This window comes from Salmo salar, chromosome ssa01, assembly GCF_905237065.1.
Source record: "Salmo salar chromosome ssa01, Ssal_v3.1, whole genome shotgun sequence".
In the NCBI taxonomy this organism is placed as follows: Eukaryota; Metazoa; Chordata; class Actinopteri; order Salmoniformes; family Salmonidae; genus Salmo; species Salmo salar.
The window spans coordinates 164610789-164631304 of record NC_059442.1 but is presented as its reverse complement, the minus strand read 5'-3'; the positions used below and the strand labels follow the sequence as shown (position 1 = coordinate 164631304).

The following is a 20516-nucleotide window of genomic DNA, read 5'->3' as shown; positions in this document are numbered from 1 at the left end:
GCATTTCTCTTTTGCCAAGATAATCCATCCACCTGACAGGCGTGGCATATCAAGAAGCTGATTAAACATCCATTCTAAAATGAGCCGTTTTGCCACAACACAATGCTGCAGATGTCTCAAGTTTTGAGGTAGCGTGCAATTGGCATGGTGACCGCAGGAATGTCCACCAGAGCTGTTGCCAGATAATTTTAATGTTCATTTCTCTACCATAAGCCGCCTCCAAAATTTTATAGAATTTGGCAGTACGTCCAACCGGCCTCACAACCGCACACCATGTGTATGGTGTCGTATGGGCGAGCGGTGTGCTGATGTCAACGTTGTGAACAGTGCCCTATGATGGGGTTCTGGTATGGCATAAGCTACGAACACAATTGCATTTTATTGATGTCAATTTGAATGCACCAATATACCGTGACGAGATCCTGAGGCCCATTGTCGTGCCATTCATCTGATGCAGTCACCTCATGTTTTAGCATGATAATGCACAGCCCAATGTCGCAAGGTTCTGTACAGAATTCCTGGAAGCTGAAAATGTCCCAGTTCTTCCATGGCCTTCATACTCACCAGACATGGGATGCTCTGGATCGACGTGTATGACAGCGTGTTCCAGGTTCCGCCAATATCCACCGCATTTAATCATGGCAAGGTGACTGGGAATATGGCAGAAAACAAACAGTGTAGTTATTCCCTCCGCAAGGCAATCAAACAGGCAAAGTGTAGTCGCAATTCAACGGCTCAGACACGAGACGTATGTGGCAGGGTCAACAGATAATCACGGACTACAAAAGGATAACCAGCCATGTCGCGGACACCGTCTTGCTTCCGGACAAGCTAAACACCTTCGCCCGCATTGAGGATAAAACAGTGCCACCGACGCGGCCTGGTATCAAGGACTGTGGGCTCTCCTCCTCCGTGGCCAACGTGAGTAAGACATTTTAAGTGCAAGGCTGCCGGCCCAGACGGCATCCCAAGCCGCGTGCACAGACTAGCTGGCTGGTGTGTTTACGGACATATTCAATCTCTCCCTATCCCAGTCAGCTGTCCCCACATGCTTCAAGATGGCCACCATTGTTCCTTTACCCAAGAAATGAAAGGGAACTGAACTAAATGACTATCGCCCCGTAGCACTCACTTCTGTCGTCAAGAAGTGCTTTGAGAGACTAGTCAAGGATCATATCACCTCTACCTTACCTGTCACACTAGACCCACTTCAATTTGCTTACTGCGCCAATAGATCCACGGACGATGCAATCACCCTATCCCATCTGGACAAGAGGAATACCTATGTAAGAATGCTGTTGATTGACTATAGCTCAGCATTCAACTCCAAGCTTAACATTAAGCTCGAGGCCCTGTGTCTGAACCCCGCCCTGTGCAACTTGGTCCTGGACTTCCTGATGGCCGCCCCCAGGTGGTGAAGGTAGGAAACAACACCTCCACTTCGCTGATCCTCAACACGTGGGCCCCACAAGGGTGTGTGCTCAGCCCCCTCTACTCCCTGTTCACCCATGACTGCGTGGCCATGCACGCCTCCAACTCAATCATCAAGTTTGCAGACGACACAACAGTAGTAGGCTTGATTACCAACAATGATGAGACAGCCTACAGGGAGGAGGTAAGGGCTCTGGAAGTGGTGCCAGGAAAATAACCTCTCACTCAACATCGTCAAAACGAAGGAGATGATTGTGTACTTCAGGAAACAGCAGAGGGAGCACCCCACTATCCACATCGATGGGACCGCAGTGGAGAAGGTGGAACGTTTTTTTTTTTTTTTACTTTCTCGGTGTACACATCACTGACAAACTGAAACAGTCCACTCACACAGACAGTGTGGTGAAGAAGGCGCAACAGCGCCTGTTCAACCTCAGGAGGCTGAAGAAATTTCTCTTGGCACCTAAAACCCTCCCAAACTTTTACAGGTGCACAATTGAGAGCATCCTGTCGGGCTGTATCACAGACTGGTACGACAACTGCACCGCCTGCAACTGCAGGGCTCTCCAGAGGGTGTTGCAGTCTGCCCAACGCATCACCAGGGGCATACTACCTGTCCTCCAGGACACCTACAGGACCCGATGTCACAGGAAGGCCAAAAACATCATCAAGGACATCAACCACCTGAGCCACTGCCTGTTCACCCTGCTATCATCCAGAATGCATGGTCAGTACAGGTGCATCAAAGCTGGGACTGAAAAACATCTATCTCAAGGCCATCAGACTGCTATAGAGGTCTGCTGATTTAATCGGCATGGCCGATTTTCAAGTTTTCATAACAATCGGTAATAGGCATTTTTGTACGCGGATTACATTGCAATCCACAAGGAGACTGCGTGGCAGGCTGGCCACCTGTTACGCGAGTGCAGCAAGGAGCCACGGTAAGTTGCTAGCTAGCATTAAACTGATTGTTTTTTATAAGATAAATCTTCACATAATCACTAGTTAACTACACTTGGTTGATATTACTAGGTTAACTAGCTTGTCCTGCATTGCATATAATCAATGCGGTGCCTGTTAATTTATCATCGAATCACAGCCTACTTCGCCAAACGGGTGATGATTTAACAAAAGTGTATTCGCGAGAAAAGCACAATCGTTGTACCAAGTTACCTAACCATGAACATATTTTGCCATTCTTAAAATCAATACACAAGTATATTTTTTTTACACCTGCATATTTAGTTAAAAGAAATGCATGTTAGCAGGCAATATTAACTAGGGAAATTGTCACTTCTCTTGCGTTCAGTGCAAGCAGAGTCGGGGTATATGCAGCAGTTTGGACCGCCTGGCTCGTTGCGAACTGTATGAAGACCATTTCTTCCTAATAAACACCGTAATTAATTTGCCAGAATTTTACATAATTATGACATGACGTGGAAGATTGTGCAATGTAACAGCAATATTTAGACTTAGGGTTGCCACCCGTTCGATAAAATACGGAACAGTTCCGTATTTCCCTGAAAGAATATACGTTTTGTTTTCTAAATGATAGTTTCCGGATTTGACCATATTAATGACCTAAGGCTTGTATTTCTGTGTGTTTTTTATTATATTATAAATAATTATGATTTGATAGAGCAGTCTGACAGCAGCAGGCTCGTAAGCATTCATTCAAACAGCACTTTCCTGCGTTTGCCAGCAGCTCTTCGCAATGCTTGAAGCACAGAGCTGTTAATGACTTCAAGCCTATCGACTCCCGAGATTAGGCTGGCAATACTATAGTGCCTATAAGAACATCCAATAGTCAAAGGTATATTAAATAGTCCTATGATAACTACAACCTAAAAGTTCTTAAGTGGGAATATTGAAGACTCATGTTAAAAGGAACCACCAGCTTTCAAATGTTCTGACGTCAAACGTTAGCTTTCTTACATGGCACATATTGCACTTTTACTTTCTTCTCCAACACTGTTTGCATTATTTAAACCAAATTGAACATGTTTCATTATTTATTTGAGACTAAATTGATTTTGTCTTATATTAAGTTAAAATAAGTGTTCTTTCAGTGTTGTAAATGTCATTATTACAAATTTATATATATAAAAATGTGCTTTTTTTTATCGGTATCATCTTTTTTTGATCCTCCAATAATCGATATTGAAAAATCATAATCGGTCGACCTCTAGACTGTTAATTAGCCATCACTAGCACATTAGAGGATGCTGCCTGTGTACATTGTCTTGAAATCACTAGCCACTTTAATAATGTTTACATATCTTGCTTTACTCATCTCATATGTGTATATACTGTATTCTATACTACTGTATCTTAGTCTATGCCGCTCTGACATTGCTCATCCATATATTTATATATTATTACATTATTACATTACATTCCTTTACTTAGATTTGTGTGTATTGGGTATATGTTGTGAAATTGTTAGTCTATTTAAAAAAAAAAAAAAATTATCCTTAGATTAACTAGGCAAGTCAGTTAAGAAGAAATTCTTATTTACAGTGACGGCCTACCCTGGCCAAACTTGGACAACACTGGGCCAAAAGGTTGGATATTACTGCACTGTCGGAGTTAGAAACACGCATTTCACTACACCCGCAATAACATCTGCTAAACACGTGTATGTGACCAACAAAATTGGATTTGACTCCACACACTCATTGAAGAGGAGTGGGGCAACATTCCACAGGTCACAACCAACAGCCTGATCAACTCTATGCAAAGGAGATGTGTCGCGCTGCATGAGGCAAATGGTGGTCACATCAGATACTGACTGGTTTTCTGATCTACTCCCCTACCTTCTTTTTTTAATATATATTTTTTAACGTATCTGTGACTAACAGATGCATATCTGTATTCCCAGTCATGTGAAATCTATAGATTAATGCCGAATTCATTTATTTCAATTGACTGATTTTCTTATTTGAACTGTAACTCAGTAAAATCTTTGAAATTGTTGCATTTATATTTTTGTTCAGCACAGTGTTGTTTTTGTTAACCAAAATATGGCATAGTGATGTATTTACATGTTCATATAGAGAGTACAGATATGTTTTGCATCACCATTAACATGTTATTTAGCTTGTACCTAGTCCTTACCAACGGCCTCCATACTCAAGTTTAGCCGTGTTGTTTGAAGCACCACATATGCTTTCTGTTGTTGTTTTGAGGCAGAGTGAGATATGCACATTCGCACGCAGGAGAGAAGGCAGTGTGCTCACAACTGAGTCATCTAAACTGAAACCTCTTTAGACAAGGCTCTAGGATTTCCTAAGAGTTCTGTGTGTTTAGTTATCAGTGCTAGACTTGGGCAGGAACACACCTAGAATTTTCTACTGCATAAGTACGGGCACCTCTTAGAAGGCGTACATTGTATTTATTTTTTAAAACATTGCAGAGTTCTGGCACCTAAATGTAAATGGTACCGGCACCCAAAATGACTACAGAATCCAGACGCTTATTTCAGTCCACTTCAAGTATAGGTTATTGTGTTGACCTTAGTCTAAGAAATCATTTGTTTGCTTGCAGCAACTCGGACGATGAGTCCGGGTCGGGCTCTGGATCGGGCTCCAGCTCCAGCTCCAGCTCCAGTTCCAGCTCAGGAAGTGGCTCAGGAAGCGGCTCAGACTCCGGCAGCCAGTCCGATTCCGACTCTGGGAAATCCAAGGAGAAGAACGAACCAGAAAACAAAGCCAAGATCGACGGAGCCGAGGTAGGAACACCGACATTCGACTAAAACTACGTGAAATGTAATTTTGAGATTGATTCACTGCTGTTAGCACGGCATGATCTTGTCATGTTGAAGTGAAAGAGTAGAGGTTGGATAGTTCAAACAAGATAAGAGATCTAATCAAAAGATCTGAGTTCTGGGGCTGTATGTGTCAAGCATCTTAGAGTAAAAGAGCTGATTCAGTACCAAGTCTCTCCTTACCATGTCATCTTATTCATTGCAATCTGAAAGGCTAAATTGAACCTAAATCAGACCATTGATATATACGACCCTGGTCAACAGCCCCATTTTGTATTTCTGTTGAACAAGAACTGTCTTGTCCACGGGGGAACTGTCCTTGACTTGTAGCTAACGCTCCTATCTTTATCTCAGTTCTGGAAGTCCAACCCCAGTATCCTAGCAGTTCAAAGGTCAGCTATGCTCAGGAAACAGCAACTCCAGCAGCAACAACAACAACAGAGCTCTTCAAACAGTGGATCGGTGGGTGGCGTTATTAATCATTCTAATTCCATCGTTATTCAAAGTGTGTTCTAAAGCTGAATTTCAGTGAAGATGGGAGATTTTTCATCTTTAAAATTTGAATAACATTTCACTCAGTTTCATAGCCTGGTGTTTGGTGGTAGTTAGTTCTGTCATTCATTGATTTGGTAATATATAGGTTATAACGCACAACATTACACCCAGGTAGGCTAGAACATATTATTTTGGACTTGTTTTCTAATCTGTTTTCCATTTGATGTTTTTTAGGATTCGTCGAGCAGTGATGATTCAGATGACGACTCGAGTGGAAAGAGAAGAAAGTGAGTTGTACTCTCTGACACCGTTTAGTGGTGATATCAAACACATTTACTGGGGCTATACTGTTGGTATACTGTGGGCTATACTGTGGGTATACTGGGGCTATACTGGGGCTATACTGTTGGTATACTGTTGGTATACTGTGGGCTATACTGTTGGTATACTGTTGGTATACTGGGGCTATACTGTTGGTATACTGTGGGCTATACTGTTGGTATAATGCTCCCTCTAGATCGGGTTCTGGATCGTCCTCCGGGTCTGGGTCGGGTTCTGGGAGTGGTTCCGGTTCTGACTCGTCAGCACAGGAACAGGAGCACAGTGAAGAGTCGGATGATTACGAGCCCAGTCACAAAGTCAAAAGCAGGAAGCTTCCAACCAAGTAAGAGTTTTTTCCCCCCCTCGAAAGCTGTTGTATGCCAACAGATTACTATTTATCTCATCGAGACTCATAATTGTTGCCCTTTCACTGTGGAAATAGTTCATTACCAAAGTTTATACCAATTAGGTCCGTTGATCCCATAGATCAGTTTGATTTTAGCCCTAGTATGGTAACAGTTTCTGGATCCAAACCAATCCTTTTAGAATGGATGCTCAGCCACCACAATTCATCAATTGACGGTCAATGCACTCTGGCTATAAAGATGTGCTGTATTGTTGAGGCAGCTAGCATGTAAGCAGTTCACTGCACCTTTTAGACCTGCTGTAATCTGTGTATGTGACAAATATAATTTCATTTGAAGATCAAATGACCTTTAAGGGTCAAGGAGAGGAAACACCCTTTCAGTCATTGACTAGAACTCTCACAGAATGACATTTCTGCTCATATGTTGGGTCCATATGTTGCAGCACCACCGTCTTGTACTTTGTAACTCTCCTGTTCTCAAAGCAGTTCTCCCGAACTCACCGTATTGCGTCTCTGCTGTCTCTCCCTTCAGGGCTAACGCCAGAAACGGGAAGAAGAGCAATGTGCAGAGGAAAAAGCCCTCTGCGGGCTCATCCTCAGACGACGACTACGACGGCAAGAAGTCGTCGTCGAACCAGGGGCCCAGGCGCCAGGCCACGCAGAACGTCAGCTACAAGGAGGACGAGGAGCAGAAGACTGACTCTGACGACCTGGTGGAGGTGTGCGGGGAGGATGTGCCTCCGCCAGACGAGGATGAGTTTGAGACCCTGGAGCGAGTGATGGAGACGCGGATAGGGAGGAGAGGAGGTAAAGGGGAAAAACCAGAAGAGTCAATGTACCCATTCAACTAAGTTGATAGTTGCCATGACGCCCTGGTAGCAACCAGGACAGAGTTCCTGAACATGTTTATATATTTAGTTATTTAAAGTGTTATTTTCATAGTTTTTTTGTTTTTTGAGTTTTTGTTGCATATATCTGGTGTTTTTGAGCCACGATTTGCAGATTGACTGACCAGTCAACTCTTTTTGTCTTGGCTGGTTAGCTAGAACATGTTTTGTTTAAAAAATGTATCTGGACAGAGTACCAGCTTTTTTTATTTCACCTGGCTGCTTGTAGCGTGAGAGGAGCGGGAGAAAGTGGTGAGGCAGAGTGCTCGTAGTGAGGATGACTGGCTACTACTCTGAGCTTTGTGTGGTGAGCCTTCTGGCGCTCAGAGCTGCTGAGGCATCCCTCAAGTGGATGCATCAGAGTGGAAGAGAAGTCCAGTGACTATAAGACTCAGGCTGGTTCCCAGACTTGCCCTGTACCAGATCATCAGAGTAATTGACCATGAACTGACCCTCTCCAACTGCAGAGGATGCAGCTTTCACAGACATGGTCTCTTTTAGTTGGCCTGACCTGGCATGATCTATTGCTTGCTTGTTTTTCGGTTTGACATTTTTTTATCAATGATTATTTTTCCCATACTAAACACTGGTTGTTGTTTTTCCCCCACAGCGACGGGAGGCACCACCACAGTGTACGCAGTGGAGGCGGACGGAGACCCCAACGCCAACTTCAACCCCAACAAGGAGGCGGGCGAGCAGCAGTACCTGTTCAAGTGGAAAGGCTGGTCCCATATCCACAACACCTGGGAGACAGAGGAGACGCTGAAGCTACAGAACGTCAAGGGCATGAAGAAACTAGACAACTTCAAGAAGAAGGAATCGGACAAGAAGAAATGGTAAGATAATTCATCCGTGAGGGGAAATTGGTTTGTCAATCAGTCAAAAAAGATAAACTATCAATAATAAACAAATATTACAAAACAGACGTGTACATTTCAATTGTAATTGGTTGGAAGAGGTTTTTTTTGAGTTCCAGAGTTTTTCACTATAATGTTGTTTTCCTTTTTCCAGGATAAAATGTTCTTCACCAGAGGATGTGGAATATTTCAACTGTCAACAGGAACTCATGGACGACTTACACTCACAATATCAGCTGGTGGAGAGGATAATTGGTGAGATGTCCTACTGCCGAGGCGTTCCTTCCATTTTTTTACTGTTTGGAGCTGGGACATAGGATTGAGATGTATAGAGCAGACTACACCACTTTACGCAGAGTCAGTCTTGTGGTAGTTCTATAAATAACATTTCATTAAAGTATTGCCTTAACATTTTTTGATTGGGAATTGCACCTTTTTAACATGTATTCTGTTTTTTAATGTCACCCAGGGCATTCAAATCAGAAGTCGGCGGCGGGTTTTCCAGACTACCTGTGCAAGTGGCAGGGCCTGTCGTACTCCGAGTGCAGCTGGGAGGACGGAGCCCTCATCTCCAGAAAGTACCAGAAGAGCATAGATGACTATATGCGCAGAAACCAGTCCAAGACCATTCCCTCCAGAGACTGCAAGGTAAGGAGTAGGGTGACCAGGTATAGGTGACTAGATTCAGCCGCGGGCAGATTTGTCGGAGCGGACGTTCGGGGGCTGGAACATAACTATAATAACCTCTACACTGCAAATTGACCACAACTAAGTCCCAAAATAAATTGTACTTAGAAAATAACAATTTCATACACTTAGACAGGAGACCGGTGTAGGCCGTCATTGTAAATAAGAATTTGTTCTTAACTGACTTGCCTCGTTAAATAAGACACAATCTCGTGTATATATATTTTTTGGGGGGGGCTGTTCTTGAGTACAGATTTCCTTTTAGCCTAATTCCTGGTTATTTGTATTTTTTATTTAACTTAACCAATTTCCTCCACTTATAGCCCCTCGTGGTCTGTCCTTGCGTAGCACATCTGATTGGATTGGAGAGGGGAAGTCAGCAATGTTTGTCATTTTTCCGTTACCTATCCATTCCCTTTAAAAACTGAGGAGCTGGCAAGGACCCAGTTGTAGAGACTTGGGATGGTTTTAGGAACCGGCAGTAGTTTGAGTCGTTGACTTAGAGCGGTCATCCCTTTTTTGGAATGACAGAGAACTGTCTAACTCGTTGCAATGACTTGTTTTAATTTTGAACTTCAAACTCAATCAAATCAAATGTATTTATATAGCCCTTCTTAGATCAGCTGATATCTCAAAGTGCTGTACAGAAACCCAGCCTAAAACCCCAAACAGCAAGCAATGCAGGTGTAGAAGCACGGTGGCTAGGAAAAACTCCCTAGAAAGGCCAGAACCTAGGAAGGAACCTAGAGAGGAACCAGGCTATGAGGGGTGGCCAGTCCTCTTCTGGCTGTGCCGGGTGGAGATTATAACAGAACATGGCCAAGATGTTTAAATGTTCATAAATGACCAGCATGGTCAAATAATAATAATCACAGTAGTTGTCGAGGGTGCAACAGGTCAGCACCTCAAGAGTAAATGTCAGTTGGCTTTTCATAGCCGATCATTGAGAGTGTCTCTACCGCTCCTGCTGTCTCTAGAGATTTGAAAACAGCAGGTCTGGGACAGGTAGCACGTCCGGTGAACAGGTCAGGGTTCCATAGCCGCAGGCAGAACAGTTGAAACTGGAGCAGCAGCACGACCACTCACGCTCTCTCCTTTCTCCTCGTCAGGTGTTGAAACAGAGGCCGAGGTTTATTCCCATGAAGAAACAGCCGTCCTATATCGGTGGAGAAGGACTGCAGCTCCGAGACTACCAGTTGGACAGCTTGAACTGGATGGCTCACTCATGGTGCAAGTACGTCATAGTCTTCTTGAGCTTCCATTGTTGTTGTCACCATGGTTGTTGTATTCCAATTTTTTGCAGAATCATTTTCGTATAATTTTTATTTTTTGCGAAACTCAGCATTTGGGTGTTTCATAATTCATATTAAATATCACTGTTCGAAGCCCAGACATCCTGAATTTTATTTCGATTTCACTTTTCACCATCTGAAACCAGACAATAAAATCACTTAGAATAACTTTACTGAAGATAAAAAAGACGATTTTTTTTTTTTAATTAGGACCAAAACATTTTTCGTATAATAATTGTTTTCTATATATATTTTTTCATAGTTTGCATCATCCTGCCGGTGCCCCTAACACTTCTCTCACCATCCTCTCCTCTTTCCCCAGGGGGAACAGTTGCATCCTGGCAGATGAGATGGGCTTGGGAAAAACCATCCAGACCATCTCCTTCCTCAACTACCAGTTCCACGAACACCAGCTGTACGGACCATTCCTGCTGGTGGTGCCCCTGTCCACGCTCGTCTCCTGGCAGAGAGAGATCCAACTGTGGGCCCCCCTCATGAACGTGGTGGTCTACCTGGGTGACATTAGCAGCCGGGGCATGGTAGGCTACAGCCGTAGTGATGGATATGATAGATGACATGGTAGTTATGGATATGATAGATGGCATGGTAGTTATGGATATGATAGATGTAGTAGTTATGGATATGACAGATGGCATGGTTAGTTATGGATATGATAGATGGCATGGTTAGTTATGGATATGATAGATGGCATGGTAGTTATGGATATGACAGATGGCATGGTTAGTTATGGATATGATAGATGGCATGGTAGTTATGGATATGACAGATGGCATGGTTAGTTATGGATATGACAGATGGCATGGTTAGTTATGGATATGATAGATGGCATGGTTAGTTATGGATATGATAGATGGCATGGTAGTTATGGATATGACAGATGGCATGGTTAGTTATGGATATGATAGATGGCATGGTTAGTTATGGATATGATAGATGGCATGGTTAGTTATGGATATGATAGATGGCATGGTTAGTTATGGATATGATAGATGGCATGGTTAGTTATGGATATGACAGATGGCATGGTTAGTTATGGATATGACAGATGGCATGGTTAGTTATGGATATGATAGATGGCATGGTTAGTTATGGATATGATAGATGGCATGGTAGTTATGGATATGACAGATGGCATGGTTAGTTATGGATATGACAGATGGCATGGTTAGTTATGGATATGATAGATGGCATGGTTAGTTATGGATATGACAGATGGCATGGTAGTTATGGATATGACAGATGGCATGGTTAGTTATGGATATGACAGATGGCATGGTTAGTTATGGATATGATAGATGGCATGGTTAGTTATGGATATGACAGATGGCATGGTTAGTTATGGATATGATAGATGGCATGGTAGTTATGGATATGATAGATGGCATGGTAGTTATGGATATGATAGATGGCATGGTAGTTATGGATATGACAGATGGCATGGTTAGTTATGGATATGATAGATGGCATGGTTAGTTATGGATATGACAGATGGCATGGTAGTTATGGATATGATAGATGGCATGGTTAGTTATGGATATGACAGATGGCATGGTTAGTTATGGATATGACAGATGGCATGGTTAGTTATGGATATGATAGATGGCATGGTTAGTTATGGATATGATAGATGGCATGGTTAGTTATGGATATGACAGATGGCATGGTTAGTTATGGATATGATAGATGGCATGGTTAGTTATGGATATGACAGATGGCATGGTTAGTTATGGATATGACAGATGGCATGGTAGTTATGGATATGACAGATGGCATGGTTAGTTATGGATATGATAGATGGCATGGTAGTTATGGATATGACAGATGGCATGGTTAGTTATGGATATGATAGATGGCATGGTTAGTTATGGATATGATAGATGGCATGGTAGTTATGGATATGATAGATGTAGTAGTTATGGATATGACAGATGGCATGGTTAGTTATGGATATGACAGATGGCATGGTTAGTTATGGATATGATAGATGGCATGGTTAGTTATGGATATGACAGATGGCATGGTTAGTTATGGATATGATAGATGGCATGGTAGTTATGGATATGATAGATGGCATGGTAGTTATGGATATGATAGATGGCATGGTTAGTTATGGATATGACAGATGGCATGGTTAGTTATGGATATGATAGATGGCATGGTTAGTTATGGATATGACAGATGGCATGGTTAGTTATGGATATGATAGATGGCATGGTTAGTTATGGATATGATAGATGGCATGGTTAGTTATGGATATGATAGATGGCATGGTTAGTTATGGATATGACAGATGGCATGGTAGTTATGGATATGACAGATGGCATGGTTAGTTATGGATATGACAGATGGCATGGTTAGTTATGGATATGACAGATGGCATGGTTAGTTATGGATATGACAGATGGCATGGGTAGTTATGGATATGACAGATGGCATGGTAGTTATGGATATGACAGATGGCATGGTTAGTTATGGATATGACAGATGGCATGGTTAGTTATGGATATGATAGATGGCATGGTTAGTTATGGATATGATAGATGGCATGGTAGTTATGGATATGACAGATGGCATGGTTAGTTATGGATATGACAGATGGCATGGTAGTTATGGATATGATAGATGGCATGGTAGTTATGGATATGATAGATGGTAGGCTACAGCAGTAGTGATGAATATTTTGAAGATAAGTACACAACGGGAGAGGATGAGAGAACTAGAGTACTAATGGTCAATAGCGAATTGTAAAAAGGAGTTGGGTTTCAGTTCAACATATGTTCGGAATCTGTGGAATGTCACTCCTGAACTCAGGGCAATGTGTGCCACGTTTTCATTGGTCTGTACATTGAGTCGGGGGCAGGATACTTTTTATTTGGCCATTGGCCAAGTTGTACTCCAAGGACTTCTGATTGGTCAAACCCAGGCTCGGGTGGGGGGGGGGGGGTATAAATGGCATCCTGTTCCTTTGTTCGGGGGGGAAAAGCTGAGGACGGGAGACTGAACATCTACCTCCCAGCATAACATCTTGATTTGTCCTTCTCAAATAAAACTATTTTTTGCCTCTGATTTGCATTGGAGTTTGTGTTGTTGAGAATAGCATACATTTCTAACAGTATGATAGGTGACATGGAAGGCTACAGCCTCAGTGATGGATATGATGGAGGTATACAATAATATTCCCCATTTAGATTATTTATGATTCAGAACAGATGAGAGGGTTTTTCAAACTGCTGATATTGCATAGGGGCTCCCGAGTGGTGCAGCGGTCTAAGGCACTATTTATTTAACCTTTATTTAACTGTATCACAACCGGCCGTGATTGGGGGATCCCATAGGGCGGCGCACAATTGGCCCAGCTTTGTCCAGTTAGGGTTTGGCCGAGGTAGGCCGTCATTGTAAATAAGAAGTTGTTCTTAACTGGCTTGCTTAGTTAAATAAAGGTTTAATTATAAGGTTTTCTGGTACTTGATATTTGAGGAGTGTTTTACTATGAAGTTACTATTTAAAGATTGAGACACCTTTTCTTGAGTTGAGGCTGGGTTTAATTATGAATTCCTCCTTTGTTACTTTTTAGATCAGAACACATGAATGGATGCATGTTCAGAACAAGAGACTCAAGTTTAACATCCTGCTAACAACATATGAAATTCTCCTAAAAGATAAGGTAAGATCACGTTTCTTAGATCTTTGTGAGTTGAAAGAATTTCCTCCTTGAAGAGCAATAAACATCATTAATCAATTAATGATTTACACAATAACACCTGAGCTAAACGGCGCACACAGAGGACAAAACTGTTATCCAGGAGTCCATCTGACTCTGGGGAAGTAGACCAGGAGTCCATCTGACTCTGGGGAAGTAGACCAGGAGTCCATCTGACTCTGGGGAAGTAGACCAGGAGTCCATCTGACTCTGGGGAAGTAGACCAGGAGTCCATCTGACTCTGGGGAAGTAGACCAGGAGTCCATCTGACTCTGGGGAAGTAGACCAGGAGTCCATCTGACTCTGGGGAAGTAGACCAGGAGTCCATCTGACTCTGGGGAAGTAGACCAGGAGTCCATCTGACTCTGGGGAAGTAGACCAGGAGTCCATCTGACTCTGGGGAAGTAGACCAGGAGTCCATCTGACTCTGGGGAAGTAGACCAGGAGTCCATCTGACTCTGGGGAAGTAGACCAGGAGTCCATCTGACTCTGGGGAAGTAGACCAGGAGTCCATCGGACCCTGGGGAAGTAGACCAGGAGTCCATCTGACTCTGGGGAAGTAGACCAGGAGTCCATCGGACCCTGGGGAAGTAGACCAGGAGTCCATCTGACTCTGGGGAAGTAGACAAAGTGCTTCTTTGCCAAAATCATGAAGTATCCCTTTTAATATAGTCATTTAGCTTTTGCCCAAGTGATTTACTTGTCAACATTAACATGGAAGACCCAGCCCTGGTGCGGCCATCACCATGTGCTAACCCAGTGAGCCATTGGCACCACGCTGTAGAACTACCACTTTGTGTCCACTATGCAGGGATTCCTGGGGAACGTGCCGTGGGCCTTCATCGGCGTGGATGAAGCCCACCGGCTGAAGAACGACGACTCGCTCCTTTATAAGACCATGATGGACTTTAAGTCCAACCACCGGCTGCTCATCACCGGCACGCCGCTGCAGAACTCACTCAAAGAGCTCTGGTCCCTGCTGCACTTCATCATGCCCGAAAAGTAGGTCACCTAGCCGGGTGTATGTGGGGAGGGGTGTTGACTGTCCTATTTTGATTGAATTGTGTGTGAAGACTAGCTGTTCTATATGAGTTAATGGAGTGGCTGCGTATCCGATGGTGCTCGTTTAGTAAAGTTAGATTAAAGCCGAATCAATGTCTGAAAATATCACAATGATCACAGTATTCTACATAACAGAACCGTGTGTATAATAGTATAGCGTTACTGTAAGACGACAACAACACAGCATTTTTCTTTCATGTGGCCAAAACTCAACTGGGAACTGCACTAAGCAAAATGTATGTATGCTATGCTACAGTTTTAACACCATCTGTTCTAAAATTTAGTTACATTTACATTTAAGTCATTTAGCAGACGCTCTTATCCAGAGCGACTTACAAAATGGTGCATTCACCTTATGATATCCAGTGGAACAACCACTTTACAATAGTGCATCTAAATCTTTTAGGGGGGGTTAGAAGGATTACTTTATCCTATCCTAGGTATTCCTTAAAGAGGTGGGGTTTCAGGTGTCTCCGGAAGGTGGTGATTGACTCCGCTGTCCTGGCGTCGTGAGGGAGCTTGTTCCACCATTGGGGTGCCAGAGCAGCGAACAGTTTTGACTGGGCTGAGCGGGAACTGTGCTTCCTCAGAGGTAGGGGGGCCAGCAGGCCAGTGGTGGATGAACGCAGTGCCCTTGTTTGGGTGTAGGGCCTGATCAGAGCCTGAAGGTATGGAGGTGCCGTTCCCTTCACAGCTCCGTAGGCAATCACCATGGTCTTGTAGCGGATGCGAGCTTCAACTGGAAGCCAGTGGAGAGAGCGGAGGAGCGGGGTGACGTGAGATAACTTGGGAAGGTTGAACACCAGACGGGCTGCGGCGTTCTGGATGAGTTGTAGGGGTTTAATGGCACAGGCAGGGAGCCCAGCCAACAGCGAGTTGCAGTAATCCAGACGGGAGATGACAAGTGCCTGGATTAGGACCTGCGCCGCTTCCTGTGTGAGGCAGGGTCGTACTCTGCGAATGTTGTAGAGCATGAACCTACAGGATCGGGTCACCGCCTTGATGTTAGTGGAGAACGACAGGGTGTTGTCCAGGATCACGCCAAGGTTCTTAGCACTCTGGGAGGAGGACACAATGGAGTTGTCAACCGTGATGGCGAGATCATGGAACGGGCAGTCCTTCCCCGGGAGGAAGAGCAGCTCCGTCTTGCCGAGGTTCAGCTTGAGCTGGTGATCCGTCATCCACACTGATATGTCTGACAGACATGCAGAGATGCGATTCACCGCCTGGTTATCAGAAGGGGGAAAGGAGAAGATTAATTGTGTGTCGTCTGCATAGCAATGATAGGAGAGACCATGTGAGGATATGACAGAGCCAAGTGACTTGGTGTATAGCGAGAATAGGAGAGGGCCTAGAACAGAGCCCTGGGGGACACCAGTGGTGAGAGCGCATGGTGCGGAGACAGATTCTCGCCACGCCACCTGGTAGGAGCGACCTGTCAGGTAGGACGCAATCCAAGCGTGGGCCGCGCCGGAGATGCCCAACTCGGAGAGGGTGGAGAGGAGGAAGTAGTTTACTGTAGGCTCCTTCCAAACAGCGCTGTAGGCTCCTTCCAAACAGCGCTGTAGGCTCCTTCCAAACAACGCTGTAGGCTCCTTCCAAACAAGGCTGTAGGCTCCTTCCAAACAAGGCTGTAGGCTCCTTCCAAACAAGGCTGTAGGCTCCTTCCAAACAAGGCTGTAGGCTCCTTCCAAACAAGGCTGTAGGCTCCTTCCAAACATTGTCCAGCGCCCCTGGAGCAATTGGGGTTAAGTGCCTTGCACTTAAGGTCACATCGACAGATTTGGCACCTTTTCGGCTCTTTTTGGTTACTGGCCCAACGCTCTGTGTGAAGACTAACTGTCCTATATGAGTTAACTGTGTGTGTCAGAGAACGGTCCTCTATAATATCATGGGGTGACTGGGAATCAAGGTACCAAGCTGGTTGAAATATGTTCTGTTTCATTGTCCTTGTTCTGGAGCTTTTGGTCCTCAGAGCATTGCTGATGTCTGGCCTTCTGCCCGTGTTTGTGTGTATGTCTGTGTTTTCAGGTTCCACTCGTGGGAGATATTTGAGGAGGAACATGGGAAGGGTAGGGACTCTGGCTACACCAGTCTACACAAGGAGCTGGAGCCCTTCCTGCTGCGTAGAGTCAAGAAGGATGTGGAGAAGTCTCTTCCTGCTAAAGTGGAGCAGATCCTCAGAGTGGAGATGAGTGCCATTCAGAAGCAGTACTACAAGTAAGAACAGATAAATACTACTCATTCAGAAACAGTACTACAAGTAAGAACAAATAAATACTACTCATTCTGTAACGGTACTACAAGTAAGAACAGATAAATACTACTCATTCAGAAACAGTACTACAAGTAAGAACAAATAAATACTACTCATTCTGTAACGGTACTACTAGTAAGAACAAATAAATACTACTCATTCTGTAACGGTACTACTAGTAAGAACAAATAAATACTACTCATTCTGTAACGGTACTACTAGTAAGAAAAGATATGCATTATTTTCAGAAACAGTACTATGAGCAAGAACAGAGAATTAGTAGTCATTCAGAAACCGTACTATAAGTCAGAACAGATAGATACTACTAGGGTTGGGCACGGTTAAGCGGATATCCGGATATCCGAACGGATGTTAGTATTCGATAACTTGAGTAAGTAACATTGTGAGAATAAAAATGTAGGCCTATTTTAACAAAAAATCTGTCTAAATTAAATTACTACTTATTCAGAAACAGTACTCCAAGTAAAAACAGATGGATATTAGAGTTGGTGATTTGAACAAAATTCCAAATTGGGCAAATATATATTTTTTGCGATAGTGATAAATAATTTTGGGGAGAGATGCCAGAGCTGGGCGATGTGGACCAAAAGACATATTGTGACTAATGGAACTATTTTACTCGATAACAACATACATTTTACTTTACACTATGTAACACTTTACACACACTTTTTCTGTGTAAAATAACATAATTTAGATGGTAGACTGATTAAAAACTATTTAATCTAACATATCCAGGAAGCATGATTGATATTTTTTATGTGCAACTGGTCAGCGTGGGATCCAGAATGATCAGATTTATTTGTCTCTTCAGAGAATTTCCAGACATCTTTGTGCACATTGTCCTACAGGCTATATTATTCACCACATGAGGAAGTGGGAACTCAAAACACTTAGCTAGATTGCTATCTCTAAATATGATATTGTTGCTAGATAGCCATGTAGGCTAATTGATTAATCTATTAGTAAATGTAGGCTAATGTCCTACACTAGGACTAGGTTACTTGATGTAGGCCTGTTCACTGCAAATGGAGCGCTGCGCTCCCTGGGCACACCTACTCCGGTTGTAAAGTTGTGTCATGACCTCAATATTTAAAGGTGAGAAACAAGCTGTGACTCTCCTCTCTAACTACAACAGTAGTTTCTTTGGGAATGGTCATATGCTTGTGCTTCTGATTTGCTTCTCTCCCTCCTCCGTGCGCCCGGTGGAAGTCAGCAGCCGATAGCGAAACGGGGGACAGGCGGACAATTTCATAGCAGGAATCAACATGATGTATAGGCTATTACTGTTGACCAAATAATGGTTCTAGAACAATCTACAGGAACATTGTGTAGAAAAACCACGGAAAGTTATCGACGTAAGCAAAATGCTTGGGTAAGAGGAAGGCAACGTCGCCGTCTGTAAGTTTTGGTTTATCGTTCCACTAGATACTACTCATCCTGAACAGAACTACAAGTAACATCATAATATGTCAACTCTCTGCATCATTGCCTTCTGCCATATCCTGCAATGCAAATGACCAGAAGCATGAAACCAATAGAAACTAACATGGGAGCTGACTAGATCAATGTTTATGCACATCACAGACATCTCCAGATATTCACTTCCACAGCTTAGACCCAATTGGCCTCATTTAACACAATATATTGATAAATTACATCAAAGGAATCTCTCTGGTATAACATTTTAGCAAGATTTGAACACTTCTTAGATCCACCTCTGGAGGGTGCGCCTGTGCTGGTGCTGTCGTCTCCGAACGCTGCAGCTTCAGCCCAGAGGCTCTCAGCAGCTTTCTGGCTGTACAGTCGGAGGTGTTTTAGTCATTGGTGTTGTAGAGCAGTCTACCTGCCTCCACAGCCCTCCTTCTGCACTGGCAACTCTGTTATACTGATGGGAATCAACCAGTGCAGCTTGGCTGGGAGGTGGACAACACACCCCTTTTTAGTTTCACTGGGATTTTGGGGGCTTCATCAGGAGTGTGTAATGTTCCAAAGATATCAAAGATGTACTTCACCTTTTATATAAATAAACCAGTCAGCCACCTCGCCTCAATATACTTGTAAACAGGCATATGGCTCCATAACACAGAGGGGCTTATCCCGGACAGAAATGAAGCCTAATCTTGGACTAATTTGTGCTTTTAAACTGGACTAAGGAAAATTGAACAACTCAAACATGGTATACAATAGACCTTAATTCATCTGGATGGAAATTAGGCCAAGTCTAGGTATTTAAGTGTGGGTATCAACTAAACCTAGGAGGTAGGCGTAAGTTCAGGTTTCCTGTTTATCCTGACTGAGTTGGAAGTTCATTTGGAGTGCTCCTTTTGCAAATGACTTCATCCAGAAATGAATACAAATTGTATTAAATACATTGCAAATGGTAGAAATCATGCTGAATTTGGGTATTATCTTTTTGTAACTACTAAGCCTGTGTGTGTGTTGGGTGAAACAGGTGGATCTTGACGAGGAACTACAAGGCCCTGAGTAAAGGTACCAAGGGTAGCACGTCTGGCTTCCTTAACATCATGATGGAGCTGAAGAAGTGCTGTAACCACTGCTATCTCATCAAGCCCCCAGAGGACAGCGAGTTCTACAACAAACAGGAGGCCTTACAGGTGAGTAGGGGGGGGGTGGAAATAAATGGACATGCAAACTTTAACTTTTCATTTGTGTGACACTCTTTAATCACTCAATTGTCAAACCTTGGCATTAAGGCATTCTGGAGGGGTGAGAGCACTGACTTGAAGCCTAAATTGAGTTGTAAATGTGGGGAAAGTAGCTGCATCTCAGACTTGGGTTTTGAAAAATGATATTATGCTTGCAGATTCATTACTTACCAACAACTGCTGGACATTCCAATAACACTACATCACGTTTTCCTAAGAACACTAGCAACGCAGGGAGCAGGCCTGCCCCGCAAGTGCACGGGGGGTTGCCTAGCAACACGTGCCTCTGAGGGAGTTGACATCTGCATTATATGGGTTTTTTTGTTTTTTTTAATCTGTTCAGGCCGAACAGCTAGCACGACAGCTAAAATGGCTTTGAAAAAATATGATTTCAGCTAATAGGGACAAAAATCTTACAAAATATCTACATTCACTAATCATAAACTATTTTCATATAATAGAAATGCTGGCACATTTGTGAACAATATTCTTACATTGCCTTAAAGAGTGAGAGCTGTGTAAACCTCTATGCTGAATGTGTGTTTCAGCCACAAGCCACTCATCAGCGTTAGTTGACATGTTTTGGCAAAATCTGTTACATCGGTGCTACTCTTGTGTGACACCACTCCTTTATGAGTTAGCTCACGGAATGTGGTGAAGTTAGAGACCTGTATTTAGTTACT

At 43.4% G+C, this 20516-nt stretch overlaps 1 protein-coding gene and 1 non-coding gene across 2 annotated transcripts in view; both read left to right on the top strand.

Annotated features, from left to right (window-relative positions):
• The window catches only part of chd1 (chromodomain helicase DNA binding protein 1), a 40403-nt gene that overhangs the window by 3770 nt on the left and 16117 nt on the right, over positions 1–20516 (top strand). The window contains exons 3-16 of the mRNA XM_045693707.1: positions 4978–5161; positions 5552–5659; positions 5927–5979; positions 6210–6356; positions 6913–7187; positions 7878–8103; positions 8279–8379; positions 8594–8772; positions 9921–10045; positions 10426–10642; positions 13699–13788; positions 14636–14826; positions 16918–17106; positions 19620–19782. Of these exons, the coding sequence (XP_045549663.1) occupies positions 4978–5161; positions 5552–5659; positions 5927–5979; positions 6210–6356; positions 6913–7187; positions 7878–8103; positions 8279–8379; positions 8594–8772; positions 9921–10045; positions 10426–10642; positions 13699–13788; positions 14636–14826; positions 16918–17106; positions 19620–19782 (2248 nt within the window). The remainder of the gene's footprint in view (positions 1–4977; positions 5162–5551; positions 5660–5926; positions 5980–6209; positions 6357–6912; positions 7188–7877; positions 8104–8278; positions 8380–8593; positions 8773–9920; positions 10046–10425; positions 10643–13698; positions 13789–14635; positions 14827–16917; positions 17107–19619; positions 19783–20516) is intronic.
• On the top strand, positions 18863–19096 carry LOC123726830 (small nucleolar RNA SNORA53). Its single transcript, XR_006758985.1, has one exon. It is a non-coding gene; the product is annotated as a small nucleolar RNA SNORA53 (small nucleolar RNA).